This window comes from Pongo abelii, chromosome 22, assembly GCF_028885655.2.
Source record: "Pongo abelii isolate AG06213 chromosome 22, NHGRI_mPonAbe1-v2.0_pri, whole genome shotgun sequence".
In the NCBI taxonomy this organism is placed as follows: domain Eukaryota; kingdom Metazoa; phylum Chordata; class Mammalia; order Primates; family Hominidae; genus Pongo; species Pongo abelii.
The window spans coordinates 25,652,278-25,674,359 of record NC_072007.2 but is presented as its reverse complement, the minus strand read 5'-3'; the positions used below and the strand labels follow the sequence as shown (position 1 = coordinate 25,674,359).

The 22,082-nt window shown below is 32.6% G+C and overlaps 1 protein-coding gene across 6 annotated transcripts in view; it reads right to left on the bottom strand.

Moving 5' to 3' along the window:
* Positions 1 to 543: 543 nt before the first annotated feature.
* The window catches only part of USP25 (ubiquitin specific peptidase 25), a 153,326-nt gene continuing 131,787 nt past the window's right edge, over positions 544 to 22,082 (bottom strand). For all 6 annotated transcript variants that reach the window (XM_024239479.3, XM_024239480.3, XM_054542842.2 and 3 more), the window contains 6 exons: positions 14,920 to 15,098; positions 13,042 to 13,120; positions 9,256 to 9,335; positions 4,880 to 5,003; positions 1,463 to 1,658; positions 544 to 1,151 (listed from right to left, as the gene is read on the bottom strand). In XM_024239479.3, the coding sequence (XP_024095247.2) occupies positions 979 to 1,151; positions 1,463 to 1,658; positions 4,880 to 5,003; positions 9,256 to 9,335; positions 13,042 to 13,120; positions 14,920 to 15,098 (831 nt within the window). In that variant the 3' untranslated portion in view covers positions 544 to 978. The remainder of the gene's footprint in view (positions 1,152 to 1,462; positions 1,659 to 4,879; positions 5,004 to 9,255; positions 9,336 to 13,041; positions 13,121 to 14,919; positions 15,099 to 22,082) is intronic.

Genomic DNA, 22,082 nt, shown 5'->3' with positions numbered 1-22,082 from the left:
TAGTAGAGAACATTTTCAATTAAAGTGATATACAATTTACAAAAATAGAATGATTTATATATTGCAAAACATTGTCCTCCATTATGAAGAATATATATATACATGTGTGTATGTGTATATATGTGTATATATAAATATTTCTTTTAAGTTTTACAATAGCCCTTATTCAAGTACTTTGGGATTCTCTTGAAGTAATCAACTTGCTATATATTTTAAATACATTTAAAAAGTAAAATTAATCTAAGAAAAGGATAAAAGTTTCAGTGTAGTTTGACTTAAAAAAAATCAACCACTTACTTGAGTAAAAACCTGACTGAATTCAAAACAGGTTCAGGTGCCATACTAAGTTCAAGAACTTTGTTAAAAATATAGATTAAATTTAAGTGTCAAAGACTTAAACATTTTCCAATTTGCTAGCATTAGAGCAGAATTAAAAGACTGTATTAATCTATTAACTATCCAATCTTAACCCCCAGACAAAATTCATTTATATATTATTACTAATACACTAATATACAATATACCTGCTTACAAACACATAGGTAGCCATAAATAAAACTTTATTCTTTATTTCATTTACAAGCTACCAAATATTATGTATCGTACACAGTGCTGAACACTTAAATGGCTGTAGTCATGGAGGGATCCAGACTGAATGGAAAGCTTTTGAGAAAGAAAAGATAAAAGCAAAGTAATACTGTAACAGGAAGGTGGCAAAAGCATAGTTTTGCCATAATAAAATCAATTAGATTTGTGATTATACATCAGTTCCGGTTAAAACAATGTCTGAGCGCCATGCGATTTTCAGCTTTACTGTCTGCAGTCTGACTAAAGTCTGTATAGTCATTTTGTCTTTTGCAGTTATTAAAATAAAAAAACGTTAAAAACTATAGCAGCAACAAGCAAACCCTGTGACAGGAAGGCAAGGGTTAAGAACTAAAAAGAGTTTATACAGTGTGTTCAGGGAAAGTGTGCAGTTTATCTTCCATCAGCAGGAGTTCGACTGAGGGACAACATGATTCGGGCAAATCGCTCACAGAGTTCATGCGTGGAATATGAAGGTAACTTCGGTGGCTCATGGAAACTTTTAATCTCCATAGAACAATCAAGCAGTTTTGGCAAAAAATCTGTCAGCTTTTCTTGGAGGTGTGCTGCAAATACAAACAATTAAATCTAACTAAAGATAGAAATTATCACACGATCATTGTCAACATGATTTACTAATATTAACTTGCTCTAATAGGTAAGATAATTGCCATTTTGAGGAGACAAAAACATAAATGGCAACTGCAATGCACACAGCTTAGCTCAACAATATGGAAAAAGAGTAATCATGTGAATGTGAAAATATTAATACTTAATATTGTATTTAATATAAAAAATGGCAAGAATAAATAACATCTAATTCTAACTGCATTTAGTCCGGACATCTCAGGTGCCTACTACCATCGTTTAAACTTACGTTCCATTTCTTGACCAAGGTAGGAACACCATCGATTTCTCATATCTTCTACAGCTAGTATATCTTTTTCTTCCATTTCATCCACCAGTAATAATGGCAAAAATGGGACAATAAACTCATTCATGATAATCAGACCATTGTTTACTTCTCGATCCTCTCCAGATTCGAAGAGTTCTGCAGCTTGTTCATTTAATTTCTTAATGCAATGCAGAAAAAAAAAAGAATAGGTTTTTGTTTCCTTTTTAAATTAAGTATCTGTAAGTATTAATAAGGAAGACAACATAAATATGTTCACAAGCAGTATTAGAACAAACGGTATTCAGAGAAAACAATCTCAACCTATCTAGAACTGAAAATCTCTCTTTAGAAAAAGCTATGCGCATGGCAACGACAGAAACAAAAGCAATAGCAGTGGAAAAAACATTATTGTGTTTTTCAGTCATGTTTGGCTTATGTCGATCATCAACACAGGGGCCATTTTTTCTTCTCTATAGATAAACTTCCCCCAATTATAAAATTGTATAAGCACTCAAAATAGTTTTAAAAATAAAGAAATTCAGAATCCATATTAATTTTTGAAAAACTCATCTCCATAAATGGCAACTGAATATATACTATTGTATTCCTTGATACAGAAATATAAAGGTAATCAATTCACTTATCCCTTCAAAAACTTCCTACAGAGTCAACACCATGTGCCAGAAATTTTTGCAGATGCAGGGGCACTCAAGTGATTAATACAGAAAACTCTCATGGAGCTTACAATTTGGTACAAGGATTGGCAAACTTTTTCTGTGAAGGGCCAGACAAGGACTATTTTAGGCTTTGAAGGCCATAAAGTTTCTGTTGCAACTATTCAACTCTGCCATTGTAGTACAAAGACAATAATATCCAATATATAAATGAATGTGCATGGCTATGTTTCAATAAAACTTATCTATAAAAACAAGTGGTAGGTGGAGCACAAGCCATAGTGTGCTGATCACTGATCTAGTAGAACAGAGAAATCCATGTAATAAGAAACATAAGAGATAAATACAGGTATAAGACCTATAATATTTAAGGGTTCTTCTTTAAAATCTTATGTTTACAGCATGATAAACGTGACTTTTAACCTGAACTTCAAATAAAAAAAGTTACATATTTAGATTTACACCACATAATTCTTATGCAATTTATTTTGATTTTGGAAAGAAGGTTGTGCTGTAAGTCCAACTTGGCCATGAATCAATTACCCAATTGATATGGTTAGGCTTTGTGTCTCCGCCCAAATCTTATCTTGAATTGTAATCCCCAGGTGTTGAGGAAGACCTGGTGGGAGGTGGTCAGATCACAGGGGCAGTTTCCCCAGTGCTGTTCTTGTGACAGGGAGTGAGTCTCATGAGATCTGATGGTTTCATAAGCATCCGGCATTTCCCCTGCTTGCACTTCTCTCTCCTGCCACCATGTGATGAAGGTCCTTGCTTCCCCTTCACCTTCCACCATCATTTTAAGTTTCCTGAGGCCTCCCCAACCATGTGGAACTGTTGAGTCAGTTAAACCTCTTTCCTTTATAAATTACCTAGTCTTGTGCAGTATCTTTATAGCAGTGTGAGAACGGACTAATACACCAATCGTGAACAGATTAGCTACATCTGTTAGCTTCACTTTCTTTACATTAATAATAGGGTATTATTATCTTCCAACCATAGGGGTTAAGAGAATAAAATGAGATAAATCTTCAAGTATTTACTACAATTATTGGAAGTATGCATTAAATGAGATATAAAATTTAATGACAAGTTTAATGTTAAGTTCACTGAATCAAAGAATGTCCTGGAAATCTCTTAAATATAACATGTTCAAAGCCAACCTTGTTCCTCCTATTAGACTCCCTAATATTAAACGAAAACTAGTAAGTTTGGTAGCTTTCTACTGTACTACATGAGTTGAGGCCCTCACTCTCCGTCCCTTGACTTTCCCCTCTAAGGTTCTTGACTTCAATCTACTTCTTTCCTGTTCATCCTCTAGTATGCTATTATTATTACCAGAATTATTTTCCGAAAACAAACCTCATCATGCCAAACCTAATCAAACTTATACTGGTGCAAACTCATTTGAATGTCATATAAATTTCTTCATCATCTGACATCGACAAGTATTGTCAGCTTCATCACTTCTACCTTACCCCACTTCCTCATAACCTGGATAGCCACAGTGAATTTATCTTGATTTTCTGTTGTGTACTGGAATATTCTCCCTTCTCTATCATGAATAAAACTCCTATTTATCCATCAAGATCCAGATGAGGTTTACCTTATCTCTTAAGGTTCTTCCCAAATATTTCAGGCATATCATTGTGCATATTTCTCATAATGGCACTTATTCCAGAACAAACAATTATTTCTGTATGTCTCCTACCAGACTGAGTTTTCTGAGGACAGGAAGTACATCTTACTCATGTTTGTATCCCTCAGAACCTGACACTTTGTAAATATACAACATGAAAAAATCTGAAAGGAACACTAAAGTAATCTTGATGAGGTTTCATTTCAATTCCTACGTAAAACAAATAACCAAATGTGGCTGGGTTACTACAAAAAATGATGAGAAACATTATACCATTTTTTGAATGTTTCAGAGGAACCATCAGGTTTTGGTTGTATTTATGTTTAAAATCAGCTATATACTATTCTTGTACCTGAAAATTCAATTTTTTAAGTTAAACAAATTACTCTAATACATTCTATGCATATTCTTGTTTTTTTGTTTTTTTGAGATGGAGTCTTGCTCTGTCACCAGGTCGCCAGGATGGAGTGCAGTGGCACGATCTTGGCTCAATGCAACCTCCACTTCCCAGGTTCAAGCGATTCCCCTGCCTCAGCCTCCTGAGTAGTTGAGACTACAGGCGCACACCACCACATCCAGCTAATTCTTGTGTTTGTGTATTTTAGTCGAGATGGGGTTTCACCACGTTGGCCAGGATGGTCTCGATCTCCTAACTTTGTAATCCACCAGCCTCAGCCTCCCAAAGTGCTAGGATTACAGGCATGAGCTGCTGCGCCAGCCTGCATATTCTTATAGACTTACATAAAACATTTTTTAAGGCTTATCTATGCATCCCTTCCTCTCCCACCAAAAAAAAGGAGTGGTAGTGTGATGACAAAATCTAAATATAGAAATGTAAACAAACTGATGCTATTTTAAGAACATTTCTCATTTATCACCTATAGTAATTCGGATTCATAAAGAGAAAAGAATAAAATACTGAGTGTACTTTGCCATCTGTGCCATCTGAAGGGACTAGAACCAGTTTATAGACATCATCATGTTCTTATCCCATCAGAGTTTATGGAGTCAATCACTTATGTATGAGTCTGGAAAACTTGCCCAATGTCAGACAAAATGCTAAGATCATACTATATGCATTCAACTTACTAGTAAACATTCTCTCCTATAATGTGATATCAATTCTTCATCATGTCCTCTGTATAAGCCTTTAGACAAGAGTTCTTTGTTATTCTGATAAGCACAGATGAGGAACAGCAAGGAATCTATATAACTTGAAAATTAAAAAGAAACATATAACATTAGTATTTCACCTTTGTAGAAACAAAGTCAGCTATAACTATAAAACATTTTAAGTGTATGCTTAAGTTTTGATAATCTACATGATAAGAAAAAATATCATCTGATGCAGTGTATGCTTGAGAACACCTTTTTAGCAACACCAATATCTGAAACCCAGACATAGTTATCTTAAAAGTAAAAAAATAGGAGCTATAAATTGAGAAAAAATCTGGGAAAAGAGGCAATAACTGATAAAGTCAGATAGTTCTGTCTTCCTTGGTATTTATTTTCCTGATGTCTTCCATTTAAACTCAAAATTGAAGCTAATGTGAAAGCCAACAATCTACTTGTTTAACGCAATGTCACATTTGTATGAAGTAAATGATCACAAACATCATTTGGTTTGTTCAACGACAACTTAGACAAGTTCTTTTCTATGTGCAGACAGTTTTAGTTACTGAGAAAAATGTAAAAAAAAAAAATAGAAATAAGAATATCTAAAGGAAATAGAGGAAGTGGACAATGAAAGATTTCTTCTAAATCTGGGAAATCTAGTGGAATAAAGCAAAAACAAAAAGCCTCCAAACACAAAAAAGCTGATAGAGGCCGGGTGTGGCGGCTCACACCTGTAATCCCAGCACTTTGGGAGGCCAAGGCAGGCGGATCACCTGAGGTAGGGAGTTCGAGACCAGCCTGACCAACATGGAGAAAGCCCGCCTCTACTAAAAATATAAAATTAGCCGGGCATGGTGACACATGCCTGTAGTCCCAGCTACTCGACAGGCTGAGGCAGGAGAATCCCGGGAGGTGGAGGGTGAGGTGAGGTGAGCTGAGATCATGCCATTGCACTCCAGCCTGGGCAACAAGAGCAAAACTCTATCTCAAAAAAAAAAAAAAAAAAGTGATAGAATTAGGCATATGTGTTATATTAATAAAAGTCTAGATAGTATGAAATTCAAATTAGGTTTTAAAAAGGGAAGAAAAGGGGCCAGGCACAGTGGCTCATGCCTGTAATCCCAATACTCTGGAAGGTGGTGGTGAGAGGATCAGTTGAGGCCAGGAGTTCAAGACCTGCCTGGCCAACATAGTGAGACCCCCATCTCTACAAAAACATTAAAAAAAAATTAGCTGGACATCGTGGTACATGCCTGTAGTACCAGCTACTCAGGAGGCTGAGGAGGAAGGACTTCTTGACCTGAGAAGGTAAGAGGTTGTAGTGAGCCATGATCATACCACTGCATTCCAGCCTGGGCAACAGAGCAAGACCCCAACTCAAAAATACAAAACAAAACAAAAATGGAAGAAAAAAATATTTAATAAAGAATTACTTTTACCTCCAAACTATCCTTCTAACATGTCAAAAGAAAAACTATATCTAGCCAAGTATTTGTATAACTGAAATAAAAAATATTATTTTAAAATATTTCCTTTGTGTCCGTTTTTCAATAATTAACATATTTTTTCACAGATTAATATGGAAAAATATAATATTTAAAAAATGAAATATTGTAAAGAAACACAATTTTAAACTCTAGATTCTCCTGCCAATAATTACTGTTTATTACTTAATTCATGTACTTAGATACAAAATAAATCCATTGTACATCCCAAATGTTAAATGTAAAATTATTTAAAAATTAATGTATACATTCACAGCAAATCAAATTACACACCTGAAGGTGTCATGATAAATAAGTCTATTTTAAACATTTTTTGAAAATGGCTTTCTAGGAATTTGTTTTTGAGATTAAGTATAACATTTTATTTTGAAATGATATTAGGTTAATAAACATATTCTCAGCTAAAGATTTATGAAAAACGAAGGAAGTGATAATATTAAAAGTTGTTTTACAACATTAAGTTGTAGTAGTTCGTTAATTAATAAGTAACTAGCACATCTATCTTTTCCTTTATAGCTACTGAGTTTCCTGTTAAGATCTCTCCTGAATGACATTGACATCTGGCTTTCTAGACCTGAGTCACCTCTTTGAGAATTGCTCTGAAACCATGACCTTATTCCAATTCTCTACTGAGGTACGCAAAATGTTCCATATGTTATCAAATTTTAAAGTGCTTACGAATGTATATTCAAATAAATTTAGAATAAGATTTAGCAGTCCAATTACCATATTCTTATCTAAGATAAAATAGATCATGTAGCCTGGTACACTCTATAAAATTATGGTTCTTGCAACCATGATTTCACTTCACTGTTCTCAGGACTCACAAGGGTCCATCAGTAAGTATTTCATTCAAGGCTTTAAATGTTTACATTTTCATTAAAAACAATTTTGACAGAACCTTTTGGCAATATTTTACAAACAGCTAGCTACAATAACTGCTATATTTAAAGATTTAAAGTAAAAAAAAAAAGAAACAGAATGTCTTTCTTTTTTTTTTGAGACAGTGTCTCGCTCTGTCGCCCAGGCTGGAGTGCAGTGGCACGATCTTGGCTCACCGTAACCTCCGCCTCCCGGGTTCAAGTGATTCTCCTGCCTCAGCCTCCTGAGTAGCTGGGATCACAGTCGCACACACACCAATATTTCTTCAAAAGATATTCCATAAGTAATATATGTCACCATTATTGATTTTCTAGTTAATCCTTCTTATTTGATAAGTATTTACTATACTAGAATATTAACTTTCTGAATAAGTATGTATTTGAAAACTGACAAGCAAATTATAATATTTAAACGTATTTCCAAGTTTTTTCTCAAATTCCTTTAATGTATGTTAACTGGGAACAACTAATACAGAAGCTATCCAGATAGATACAAAGTGACAGTTTCATCTTTTTAATTCTTATTGAGATAAATGAATACATTTTGTACTTACATGATTTCATCAAATTATACAAGAATACGAGGTCTCTATTTTAATTTTTCTTTTCCTAGTTAGCTGTGTGACCTTGACAAAGTTACTACATCTCTGTGAAGTCTGATTTCTTTATCTGTAACACTGAAATGCCTTTTTATATCTCCCTCTATTGAATTATATAATCATATTATTTTTCTCAAATCAGCACAAATATAAATTCTAATAGTACATTTGAATATTCCTATTAAAGAAATAAAATCTTGATTGACATAACTCATAAATTGGAGGTATCGATCAAAGTAAGTTTTCTACATCAATGACTAAAGTGAAATTATCTTATAAATAGCACAATGACTAGGACTTTAAATAATCTGTACTTAAGTACTTAAGATAAATTGTTAAGTAAAACATTAATTTTTCCTTTTGTGTGATAACTTTAAAAATTTTGATAACTATTAATATAAAAATGAAAGTACTGTCCTCTAGAATAGTACTGTCCAATAGAAATTTCTGTGATTATGGAAATGTTCTGTGCTGGCTAAAAATAGAGGCCACTAACCACATAAGCTACTGAACTACTGAAACGTGGCCGGTGTAACCGATGAACTGAACTTTGGTTTTAGAAGTTTTAGTTATTTAAGTTTTGTCAGGTGGCCACTATGTTGGACAGTATAGCTCCAGAATTAAACACTGATCTTCGTTTCTTTTTTTGAAAAAGAAGCGTCATTACCTAAGTGGGAGCTTCTTAAATTTCATAAAACAAAAAAGAAAGGAAAAATTCAATATCCCTTTTACTTGGCTGCAATATACACTGCATTGAAAATAAAGCATTTTCTCAAAAAACAATCACTAGTCAAGTTAATGTTAAACAACACGCATTAAGAAATATGTGGAGAAATACATGCAAGCTAGTAAATAATCTAAAATGTAAGTAAAGCAAAATGTATCCTTTCTTCTTAATAACAATTAAAATAATAGTATAATTAAATAAGTAGATATTCCTTTAAGACCATCTTTAATTTAAATGAAAATTAATCCAAAATTTGTTTAAAGTCACAGTACTCAAAAATTTTCTACAGCTACACTTTTTACAGAACCTGAAAGTTCACAAAGACAGACTGCAAAACACTACCTCTGACTTGATATCAAGATCAGACTCAGCTTCAAGGGTAGTGTTTGAGAGCTGATAAACACAGACACTAATGCCAACCTTACAGAGTTTTAAATGGAAAATGTATTTTATGTGGGGTATATGGGAAGTCTCTATATGAACTTTGCAATTTTTCTGTTAAATTTAAAACTGATCTAAAATAAAACATTTATTAAAAATACAGAGTGAATAAAATCTTTTCCATGGATGAGATCAAACCTGAATAGAATTAAGTGCAAAAATTATGCTCTTTTCACATTTGTCCACTTTGCCTTACCTTTCTCTTTGAAAATTTTCTAGCCCAATTATGAGATACATAGTTGTTTCCCTGAATTTCCTATAATCCTGATGCCACTCCTGTAGGTGAAAGACAATATTAAAAATGTTCAGAGTAAGATTTAAAAAGTAGTATGAAACTGTACAAAAAATAATGCACTGTTTTGCTACTATTTGAATTAATAGAAATAAAGAGTTCAAAATGAAGATACATCAGAACTAAAACAAGACTTTCTGGCACACAAGACTATTTATTAATACAACATTAAATCTAAAAATTATTAGGCATGGATATGAAATTAAACAAAGATTTTACTAGCAGATAACAGAAATATAAAGGCAGGATAATCAATCAGGTCATCTCAAAAATTCATCAGTATAAAATCATATTACTGAACTATTATATCTACATCAACTGATGGAAGAAAATGAAATTATTACGCTGAGTATGAATGAAAGCTTGGACACCTGATACATAATTTTAAGAAACTAAAAAAAAGTTAGATTTATTTAACCTTTTAACTTCGCAAATGTGTGGTAAATTTGACTTTAAGTGTGTAGGCGAATAGTTTATTTACATGAGATATGGTAAAAGAATAGCTGCAGTTCACATTTCAATGCCCCTCCCCACCCCCAAAACAACTATAGGGCATGTAATAGGACTAAATAATTCTAAGGTGATACCAAAGTCAAGATTTTCTTAGCTTACTTTATAATAATTGACTCAAGAAAAATAACTGAAATTCAATGCAGGATAAATTGGAAAGAGAATACTGATAACAAAAGTGTTAAGGCTTTTATATAAACATTATAAACAAAAATAAGAAACACAGTCAAGTTATTAGCCAACAATATTCTCCTTGAATATAAACTTTTTTTTTTTTTTTTTTTTTGGAGACAGGGTCTCAGTCAGTTGCCCAGTCTGCAGTGCAGTGGCACGATCACGGCTAACTGCAGACTTGACCTTCTGGGCTCCAGCAATCCTCCTACCTCTGTCTCCCAAGTAGCTTGAATTACAGGTGCATGTTCCCAGTTCCAGTTAATTATTTAATCTGTTTTGTATAGACAGGGTCTTGCTGTGTTGGTCAGGCAGGTCTCAAACTCCTGGCCTCAAACAACTCCCTGTGCCTTGATTTCCAAAAGTGCTGGGATTATAAGCATGAGCCACCACATCCAGTTTTAATTTTAATTTTCAAGACATAATTTTCATGCTATTAGTAGATCTTAATAACAAATAAAGGTAAAATTTGTCCTCCAAGTATGAAGTTAGCTTTTCTGGGGAAGGTATTCAAACTGTCATTCCTTGTTGTCATTAGAATAGCCTTAGAAGTTGTGAGTAGGCAAACTTTTTCTGTAAAAGGCCAGATAATGTTTTAGACTTTGCAAGCCTCATCTTCTTCAGTTACTCAACTCTGTAACTGCAGTGTGAACGCATCCACAGACAATATGTATACAAATGGCCATGTTCCAATAAAAGTTTATTTACAAAAACAGGTGGTAAGCTGGTCTGCAGGCTATGGTTTACTGAACCCTGAACTTAGAGCAAGACAAAGATATGAGGAATATGCAGAATCTAAAAACAAGTCATTTAAATACTTGTATGATTTAATGGCCCTGCAGTTAGAGTATGAGATTTATGAATAAAAACATAATGAGTCCAATCTGTTGAAGCAAACTGAAGGAAGCATTGCAGAATCAAGTCACAGTTAAAAATCAAGTCCCATGAACATGAATCTTGGGGACAAGGGAAGAGCTCTCAATCAATCTGAAGAGCACAGATTTGGAGTCATTATTAGCTAAAAGATGACTTGACTTGCTCCTCAGGGTCAAGAGAAAACAAATTTTGAATTTCTCTGGCTCTAGATTACATATCCTCGTCAAAAATATCTGGTCAGTGAGTGCCTCTTATGGATAAACGAATGTCTTTGGGCTTCTACCTATGTTGACTTCTAAACAGCTTTACATAGAAGTCTTTCACAATTGAAATGAATTTTTGCATATGGAATAAAGAAGAAATCAAATTTTATTTATTTCCCAGAACCATTTATTAAAAAGTCTCTCTACTGTTCAATAACTTGCTTGTCAGAGATGGGAGGTGGACTGGGATCTTTGCATTTCCATAACATTTTTCAGTTGGCTTATCAAGCTCCATAAAACATCTTGCTGGAATTTTCTTATGGCCTGCACTGAATTTATAAAGCATTTGGGGAAAAGTGATATCTATATATTAATAATATCAAGTTTTCCAAATACCATATGTATGCCTACTTATTTAGGTCTTTGTTAATGTCTCCCAATAAGTTTTCTAATTTTCCCCACAGAAGTCACATGCACCTTTTGTTAAATTTATTTCTATATACTCCATAGTTTCAGATACTATTGTAAATGGTCTCACTTTTATACTTTCTAATACTTTTACTGGCAAAAGGGAATAAAATTGATGTCTGACACAAGTTTGTATGCTGCAAAGCTATCTTACTAGTTCTAATAAATCAGTTGTAGATTTTATTTGAATTTCAAGGTAAAAAAACTACAAATAATGATGTCTTTGTTTCTTCTTTTCCAATATTTTACTTTTCGCTTGTTTTCGTTGCCTTGTTTTTGACAACAAAAATTTTAAGCTTTCAATGCTCACAATTCTATATATTTGCTGCAGTTTTATTATTTATTTTTGTTTTAGAGATACTCTTCAGTGATTTAAGGTAGTTACCTTATATGCCAAACTAGCTAAGGTTTTCATCAATAATGAGTGTTTTCTCTCTCTTTCCTTTTCCCTGTTTGTGCAGTGAATTACACTAATTGTTTAGGGAATCTAAAGTACTGTAATTAAGTTTGTAAATGGAACTAAATATTAAGCAAAGGCACCCCAAAAAAAACTTAAAATTTACTAGACTTATAAATTTAAAAAAAGACAATGCATAAGATTAAATTTAAAAATGTGAAGAAATACTAGGTGTATGAATTCATCAATTAAAATAAAGAATATTTTAAAGCCAAAGTTGAAAAAAAGAATTTTGTGCACAAAAAAATCCCACAAGCATATGTACAAGTACCTATGTAAGTGCTCTCTCACACACAACACTGTCTCATAATGACAAATATATATGGCATATAGAGACTAAAACAAATCTCTAACTGCCCCAAAATATATCTGATGAATCCAAGTGAAGGAAAAAATATAGCCCACAGGGTACGGTTGCACAGTGCAGTGCAACAGTTAAGAATGTAGGTTCTATTAGCCAAGCTGTAAACTTGTGCCTGTGAAAACCTTAGGCAGGTTACTTCACTGCTCTATGCCTTATTTTCTCGTGTGTCAAATGGGAATAAGAACACTACCTATCTCGCAGTGTTACTGTCTGAATTAAATCAGTTAATATATGTAAAAGGCTTAGACAAATGCCTGGCATATAGTAGGGTCTTGATAAATATTACTTGTTGATATTATGTAACAGTAATTTCTAAGTTGATTTCAAAATTAACAATGCATTTGTTACTCTGTTTTTAAGCTAGAAAAGTTCATTTAAAAAGTACTTGAGAATTAGTATTGAAATAGAAAATCAAAAATCTTCCTTTTTTGATTTTAAACTTTTTGGTCTACATGCTATCTTATTATGCTAATCCTAAAATCATATATAAAATTATTAATTACTTGAGCATTGACTTGGAAACTTAATTTTTTACTCATCATTCGTAACAAATTCAACTTCAGTTGGGCTGAAATGAAAGGAATATCAGTGAATTACAGAATCCCTAAATCTGTAGTTTAACCTCTAAGAAAGCACATTACCTCATATTCCTCCAAGTTTACTTCTTCAGGTTTTATCATTTCCAGTTTGCTTTGAGCAACTTTCATTATGTTGTGACACCTTAAAAAAAAAACACATACATATGCGCGTGTGTGTATGTGTGTGTATATATATATATATTTGTAAATCAAAAGCAAAATCCATAAACACTGAGCAAAAACAGCAGTACTTTTGTACAGAAACAACTCCTAAATAACCTTAAGTGAAAAACATTTTTGGGACCAATGTTGGGGAATTACAAAGAAGACAGGAGCAAATAATTATAATTCAAATTTACTGTGTTGTATTGATATATGGCTTTTAAATTACATTCTAATTAACACAGTTCGCATAGGAAAAAAATGAAACTTTTTAAAAATAATGTGCATCTATTAAGCAAGCTCAAGAGACACTGCATCTTCTTTTCCCCCCACATGGTATTATTTATTCTTAAATACTAAAAAGAAAGAGTCTAAAACATGCCTATCATCTCAGGTAAAAATTGAAACATTCCAGTGGATTTTATGATCAGAATCAGTGATAAAGAAATCCTCATGAAATATATTTATTCACATGTGCATAACTCTGTCTTTCAAGCACAAGTCAGGTTATCAAAACAGATTAACTAGTTATAGTCAGATAACTGCAAAAGACTGAAAAGTCAATGTGATTACTCCATTAATATCTTCTCCAAATTAAACAGCATAGATCCAATAGAACTCAGTACACTGATAGCACAGATAACGAGGGTCACAACAACCCTGTTTCTGAACTCTCTGCAGTCATATGTATCAAAATGAATGATGTCCACACTGCTACTAATACAAATAGTAGTGGCCAACATTCATTGAGCATTCAACCACCTATCGGATATTGTTCACAACTATTTATTTGTATTATGCACAGAATCCTACATTTCACAGCACATATCTAATAAGGTAGGACTGATCCAGATGCTTTGCTTCCCCTCATATTCTTTGCTACACTTTTAACTCAGTATTTTTGAGACACTCACAAAAGGATAATCATTTCAGAATTAAATTTACAATGAACTGCAACAGCATAAATGTTTTTAAATATAAAAATAACTTTCAATACTCTAAAATTTCACATGGGCCCTAAAATTATTTTCTAGTGGCATTCATTCTAATTAAATTGTGATTTTTAACATTAGTAGTTTAATAGGACTTTCTGAATAATTCTTTATAAAACTACTAATATAATCTAGAGAAAACATTCTCTGGAAATATTCTATAGAAATTCTACAGAAATTTCTATAGAATATTTTCTCTTTCCAGAGAAAATATTTCTGCGTGAATCTAATTTAACCCTTCTAAGCCTCCTCTTTATGTCAAAGAATGTTTAATTATTTTATCGGCAAGACTAAAAACTTTTCTCCAGTGATTCTCTAATAACGGTGACTTTGCTCCCCAGGAGTTACTTGGCAATACCTGGAGATATTTTGGTATACCACAACTTGGGAGCTGCTACTGTCATGTAACAAAGAGATGAGGGATATTATTAAATATCCTACAATCATAGGACAGCCCCAACAACAAAGATTTATCTAATTTAAACTGCCTATATAGTACAGAGGTTGAGAAGCCCATTTTTGTTTCTAAAATATTGAGTGTAATAAGTGTAGTGATTACTTGATTCACAATTAAAATTTATTAAAATCACCTAAGTTATTTTCAGTTCAAACTTCAAAAGGACACAGACTGCAGCAACTAGTCACATTGAGTTCAAATTTTGTTATGTATTTACTAAAATATGTGCCCATGCATATATAAAATAAATACTCAAAAAATTATCCTGGGAATCTGCAGGAAAAAAAAAAAGAACAATTTGAGAATAAGAATTTTATACTTTCAAATTACCTTTCATCAAAACTCAAATTTCTATCTCCAAATTGTTCTAGCAATGTTTTCTCAATAATTTTCTTTGGTGCCTGGTTCTGGATAAAGTAGACCACTACATGATGTAACCGATAATCGGTTTCTGGTGGGGTGTCTTCTTGGGCCAACTTAACCAACCTTGCATATTCCAACTTAATTGCCTGGAAAATGCAATGAAAATGACAATTTTGGTTAATTATTTAAACACCTAAAAATCCTTCAATATTACAAGTTTAATTCTTCTTGCATTTAAATCTTTTCTCTTTTTTTTTGGCTTTTAAAGTATCACAAACAAGGCAGTACATCTAAGAACACAGTCCCATGTTCCATAGTCTCAAATAATTTTCTGAATAACTGACCACAAAGCCCCTTCTTTAAAAAAAAAAAAAATGAAGTCTCCCACTCTCCCCCAGGATGGATTGCAGTGGCGTGATCTCGGCTCACTGCAACCTCCACCTCTCAGGTTCAAGCGATTCTCCTGCCTCAGCCTCCCAAGTAGCTGGGATTACAGGCGTCCACCACCACGCCCAGCTAAAATTTTTGTATTTTTAGTAGAGATGGGGTTTCACTATGTTGGCCAGGCTGGTCTCAAACTCCTGACCTCATCATCCGCCCGCCTCGGCCTCCCAAAGTGCTGGGATTACAGGCGTGAGTCACCCGCGTGGCCACAAAGGCCCTTCTTTATCCCTTCACTATATAAACGTTCTTTTTGCTTCCACACATGAAAGTGGTAAAATAATATGTCTAAACTTACAATGTGAGTAATTCTGTAAAAGTTATCAGAGCCTAGTCAAAGTCTGTTCACAGACATCATAAGATGGAGATGGTAAGTTTTCCCATTCTGTTTTACCTTTCTAAGCATCAGTTTGAACACCAGAATTCTAGAGTTGATATATAGCTCCCAACAATACTCAAATCTGAAAGAAAATTGTTCTTAAATGCATAGTCGTATTATTGCAATTAACTTTTAGCTGAATAGCCCACAAATAAGGAATGCAACATCAAGCCCCGGGGTTATAATTATCACAAAAAGAAGTACTTATTGCTTCAACAGTACGTAAATTTTATTAATGTAAGAATAATAATGATTATATATTATCACTATTATTACCTTGAGGTTTAAACTTAGTTTTTCTTTATAAACAAAAGTATCTTATAATATACAAATAATAATGGGAAATAACAAATACTAACGCATGTTTTAATACACAAGCAAAATCTAGAAAATATCTGACCATATAGAAATATGTATAGATTTACACATATTGTACATATTGCTATGTACAAGAGGACCATATGATTAAGATAAAGCTTTTTATATTCATTTATATTACACTTATATGTAAATTCTAGCTCTAATAAGCATAAACATTTTGGGCTTCAGGCAAGATTACAAAAAATCCATTCAATTAAAAAGTTTTTTTAATTTAAAAATGCATGCCTTTCTTAAGTAATTATTTGACATCTAGATGTTATGATCTATATGGTTGTATTTTACAGATGGGAGAAAAAATAACCGATAAACATTAAATGAAATATTCTAGTTATGTAATATCATACTCATTAAAAGGAAGGCTAATATGTTCTTTCTATGCAGCATAAGATTATAAATAGAATAAGAGAACAAATTATTCTAAAATACTTTTCCCTTGAAAAAACTGACATTTTTTTTTGAAGATGTATATGTCATTCCAAAGTCTTATGTGAATAAATAACAGCCATAAATATCAACCGTATTTTAATATTTAAGATTATCAACGCTTACTGTGTGCCTAGTTAGCACACATAAGCTTCTCTTAGAACTCATTAAATATCTTCCTATTATCCAAATTTGGAAAAAAAAAAAAAAACGGGGGGGACGGGGGAGAACATACATAATAAAGTATGCTGAATTTGAGAATAAATCTAAAACATTAACAATTCAATTACTGTTCTTGTTGATATGAACCTTAGACAATGATTGTCACAGGCTACAGGTTGAGTATCCCTAATCTGAAATATCTGGGACCAGAAGTGTTTCCAATTTTAGATTTTTTTCAGATTTTGGAATGTCTGCATTATGCTGGTTGAGCATTCCGAATCCGAAAATCCAAAATCCACGATACTCCAGCGAACATTTCCTTTGAGTATCATGTTGGCACTCAAAATGTTTTGGATTTTGCAATATTTCAGATTTTGAATTCTGGATTTGGGATGCTCAACCTGTAATAGACTTTTAGAATATTCAAATATTTCATATATCATACTTTAGTACAAAATAGCATGACCAAAATAAAACAAATTTGTAGTGAGTCTCTTAAAATAATATTGTAGGTTTACATGCACGGAGTGATTCCATTAAATGGTCATCATTCCCCTACCTACTTTCAAAATAGAAGCTGTTTTAATAAATAGCAGATTTCTATTATAGAATTGAAATATATAACCTCTTATACTCTAAGATTATATGCTCACCTCTTGATTTTGCTGAATTTAAGACTCTCCTAATTTTCACAAGCAAATTGCCAAAGTCACAGTATTTTTCAATATATAGGTGTTTAAACCAGCAGAGGTAGAAAGACACTTCTAAATTTCTAGGAGCTGTTTTTCAATCACACAAGAAATGCATTTTTACCACCATAAATGCATTTCTTAACTATTTTTTATACACTTCCTTCTTAAGAAATTACCTTCTAAATTTCTAGAAGCTGTTTTTCAAACATACAAAAAAAATTTTTACTAGCATAAATGCATTCCTTAACTATTTTTTTATACACTTCCTTAAGAAATTTTTGGCTTTTAAAATATACTGGAATCATATTTATTCAAATTCTCAACAGATGTTCCATGCTAGTGTATTTAGCAGAGTTCTACACAATCTGCCATTATGAGTAAATTAACATTATGTTATATTTGTCTCATACCACCTCCTCAGAATCCTGTTCTAGAATTATATTTGCCCATATTTTTTGGCGGTCTATGCTAATTATTTTAAGTTAATTATCACAGACACTGCAATGAAATCACCACACATTTGCAAAATGAAATGTGATACTAGTCATTAGATGCCAGAACTGCTATTCAATTTTTTTTATTTTTTTAACTTTTTCACTAGACCTTTAATCAGGCTTAATGCCATTTATTCAATCTTATTTCCTATCACCCTGCAACAAGGATCTCCCTTCTATCTAGGTTAGGCTTGTCTCCTCACAAATGCACACATGCCTTTGTTTCTTAAGTTCTCCATATATGTGATATCCTTTCTTGTTCATTCCCCATCCACCTACAAATGACCCATTGTAAAATTAGTTTAAGTCATGCTTTTGAGAACTTGTTCAGTTCTAAAGATGCAAATAATTTCTATCTAGACTTTTTTCTACTTTTCTAAATAATAATATAAAACCATATTCTAAATTTATAACTTCTTATGGACTTAATTTTTATGTAAACTCTCTCTCTCTCTCTCTATATATATATATATGAGGATACCAAATATATATATATGTATGTGTATATATTTATATGAGGTATATATATGAGGATACCAAAAATATAAACATTTATATTCTGGAAGCAGTTAAATCTAATGGGAAACTGATGAGATTAAAATTCAAAAAGCTAGATACGTCATTTATAATTAATTGTGACATAGAATAAGGCACATAATCTTCTAAGTCTGATTGCTCTTATCTCTAAAATAAAGTTGGTTAAGAGAGTTTATGTGTATTTTAAAATGCTTATGGGCTATTTTTTAAAAACTGACAGTGCCAAGAAATGAAGAAAACTTACTTCAAATTCCAGAGGACTGAAATAATATTGGCCATATTCTTTGACCACACTGTAATACAAATAGGAATTATAAATAGACATATCTTCCAAGCTAAACACTTAGAAAATTTAAAATATGGCTCTAAATTATTCTTGAGCCAAAGAAATAAAAAACTATACTAATATGGGAATATCAGATATCAAAACCTATTGGGCTGTTAGTCAAAAAAATTTCCAGGCCAGGCACAGTGGCTCACACCTGTAATCCCAGCACTTTGGGAGGCCAAGGTGGGCAGATCACCTGAAGTCAGGAGTTCGAGACCAGCCTGGCCAACACGGTGAAACCCTGTCTCTACTAAAAAACAGGAAAAATTAGCCAGGCGTGGTGATGGGCACCTGTAATCCCAGCTACTCGGGAGGCTGAGGCAGGACAATTGCTTGAACCCAGGAGGCAGAGGTTGTGGTGAGCCGAGATTATGCCATTGCACTCCAGCCTGGACAACAGTGTGAGACTCCGTCTCAAACAAACAAACAAAATTAGCTGGGTATGGTGGGCGGGAGCCTGTAATCCCAGCTACTTGAAGGCTGAGGCAGGAGAATCACTTGAACCCAGGAGGCAAAGGTTGCAGTGAGCCGATACTATGCCACTGCATTCTAGCCTAGGCGACAGAGCAAGACGCCATCCAAAAAAAAAAAAAAAAAAAGATATAGATATATATATATATATACACATATATACATCCAATTTAAATATAGAAAACATTTCAAGAATTTAGAAAAATAAAATATAAAGTAGGATAAATAGAATATAATGTTAACAATTTGATAATCAAAGGCTTTTTCTTTCCAAAAAGTTGGATGGAAGCCCAAAAAGGGGAAGAAAACTCATCGGTAGAAACAGGAAAGGTGATAATACAGAAAAAAATGTTTTAAAATTTCTTGAAGAATAACACATATAACTTTGTCAATAAACTACAGTATCCCAACAGATAATAATCTAGAAAAATATAAACTACCAGAACTGCTTTCAGAGGCAGAAAAACTGAACAGACTCTGTAAAACTTAAAAGTTTGCCCTAGAAATCTAGTAACACGAAAGACATCAAGCCCACGATGTTTTAGAGCTGGGCTGTTATGTCAAATCTTCAAGGACCAGATAATTTCTGTGATATCTAAATTGCCACAGAACCAGAAAAACAAGAGAAAGCGGCCGGGCGCAGTGGTTCACGCCTGTAATCCCAGCACTTTGGGAGGCCGAGATGGGCAGATCACGAGGTCAGAAGATTGAGACCATCATGGCTAACACGGTGAAACCCCATCTCTACTAAAAATACAAAAAAACTTAGCCAGGCGTGGTGGCGGGAGCCTGTAGTCCCAGCTACTCAGGAGGCTGAGGCAGGAGAATGGCGTGAACCTGGGAGGCAGAGCTTGCAGGGAGCCGAGATCGCGCCACTGCACTCCAGCCTGGGCAACAGAGCGAGACTCCATCTCAAAAACAAAAAACAAAAACAAAAAAAACAAAAAAACAAAACAAAACAAAACAAAAAAAAAAAGAGAAAGCCTCCTTAATGGTTACAAAAGGCTGTATAATATAGATATATTTTATATATATATATAATTTGTATATCCAAAATTGACAAATATAAAGAAAGAAACTATAGATCAATTTTGTCTATGTACCCAGATGCAAACACCCACACCCACTTTTGGTAAACAAACAGTGTGGTGTACAAAAAATATATATGATAACAAAAAGTGTTTACAGTAATTTTTTTAAATGTAGATCAAAGTTAACACCTTTACAAGCATTAAGAATTAAGGGTTTACAAGTATTATAAGAAGGAGAAATCTATTCAGCATCTCAATAGGTATATTATAAAATTTCTAAATTTCAATACTAATCAGTTTAGTTGGAAACCCTTATCTACTAATTTGAGAGTATTTTAAAATTCATAAAGCGGAACCAAAACTACACATTATACATAATAATAAAACACTGGAGACATACTCATTAAAATCAGAAACTAGACAAAGGCGCCTACTACCATTATTTCAATATTGAGAATATGTTATAAAAATTTCTGATCACCGCAATAAAACCAGAAATGAAATAAGAAATAAAGATATAGAAAATAATTTTTGGGAGACAGTTTACTGAAATAATCAAGAAAATAAAATGAAAAACCATTAGAAAACAGTTCAATAAAGTTAACTAAATACAACATAAACATGTTAAATTAATTAATTATCCCATTACCTACCCTTTCAATAACCTGGTTAAAAAAAAAAAGTGGAAGTAAATGACCCTAATTCATAAAGGCAAAAAAAATTATCTAGGAATAAATTAAACAAAAGGACATAAGACTACCATGAAATAAAATTATAAAACCTTACTAAAGAATACAACAGAAGACAATAAAAGTGAAAAGGCGTATCATGTTCCTTTTGGGCAAGACTCAAAATACTAAAAAAAAATTATCTGCTTCATGTTAAATTAACACATAAATATAATTCTAAAAGGATTTGGAAAGGAAGTAGCAATTGATTTCAAAAATCATCAGAAGAAAAACGAGGCTTGCCAAACTTCCTGTTTATAAAAGAACAAAAATTACTAAGTGTTCTTCTAACAAAATGTGAAAGTGTATTGCAAACGATCTACAGTAAGATCATTTGTATTCAGTGTATTGTCCAAAAACAGAAAACTAGATCAGTGGAATACAGAGACCCAGTTAGAGCTACTTATAAGTAGGGATTTAGTATATGATTAAGTATAAATCCCTGATAAGGGATTTAGTATAGGTATGATTTAGTATATGTGTCAAGTCAGAGTGAAAAAGAGGCATTAGTCAGTATTTTATGTTTAGACTATCTGGATATTTTACTATTCAGAGAAAACTAAAATCTTCTATCTTGTAATCAAAACAAAAAGTATTATAAAACCATGAAAGCAGCAGAATTAAAATTTTGCATAATTTTATAAGTGATCACAGGACCAAATCTACAAAAAAAGTTGCTGTATTTTATAAGATCTAAAAAATTATGTATAGTTAGACACAAAAAATAAATTTAAAAGACAAATTATAAACCACAAAATATAATTTGCAAATTATAGATGAATCAATTGTCTCAGAAGATCAAATGTTCATTTAACTAAAAAAAACTCAGTGTAATAAACGTATAAAGAAGACGAACGACAGTCAACATAAATACCAATTGCCAAAATATTTATGAAAAAAACTGACCCTCACAAAGATCAAAGAAATACATTTTGAAATATGAGATTACATTTTTAATGTCTTTTTTTTAGACACATAGCAATAGTAGAATAAATCAATATAACTACATGTAGGCAATTTGATAATACTAGTATTTAAAATTTGCAAGCACTTTGACTTGTCA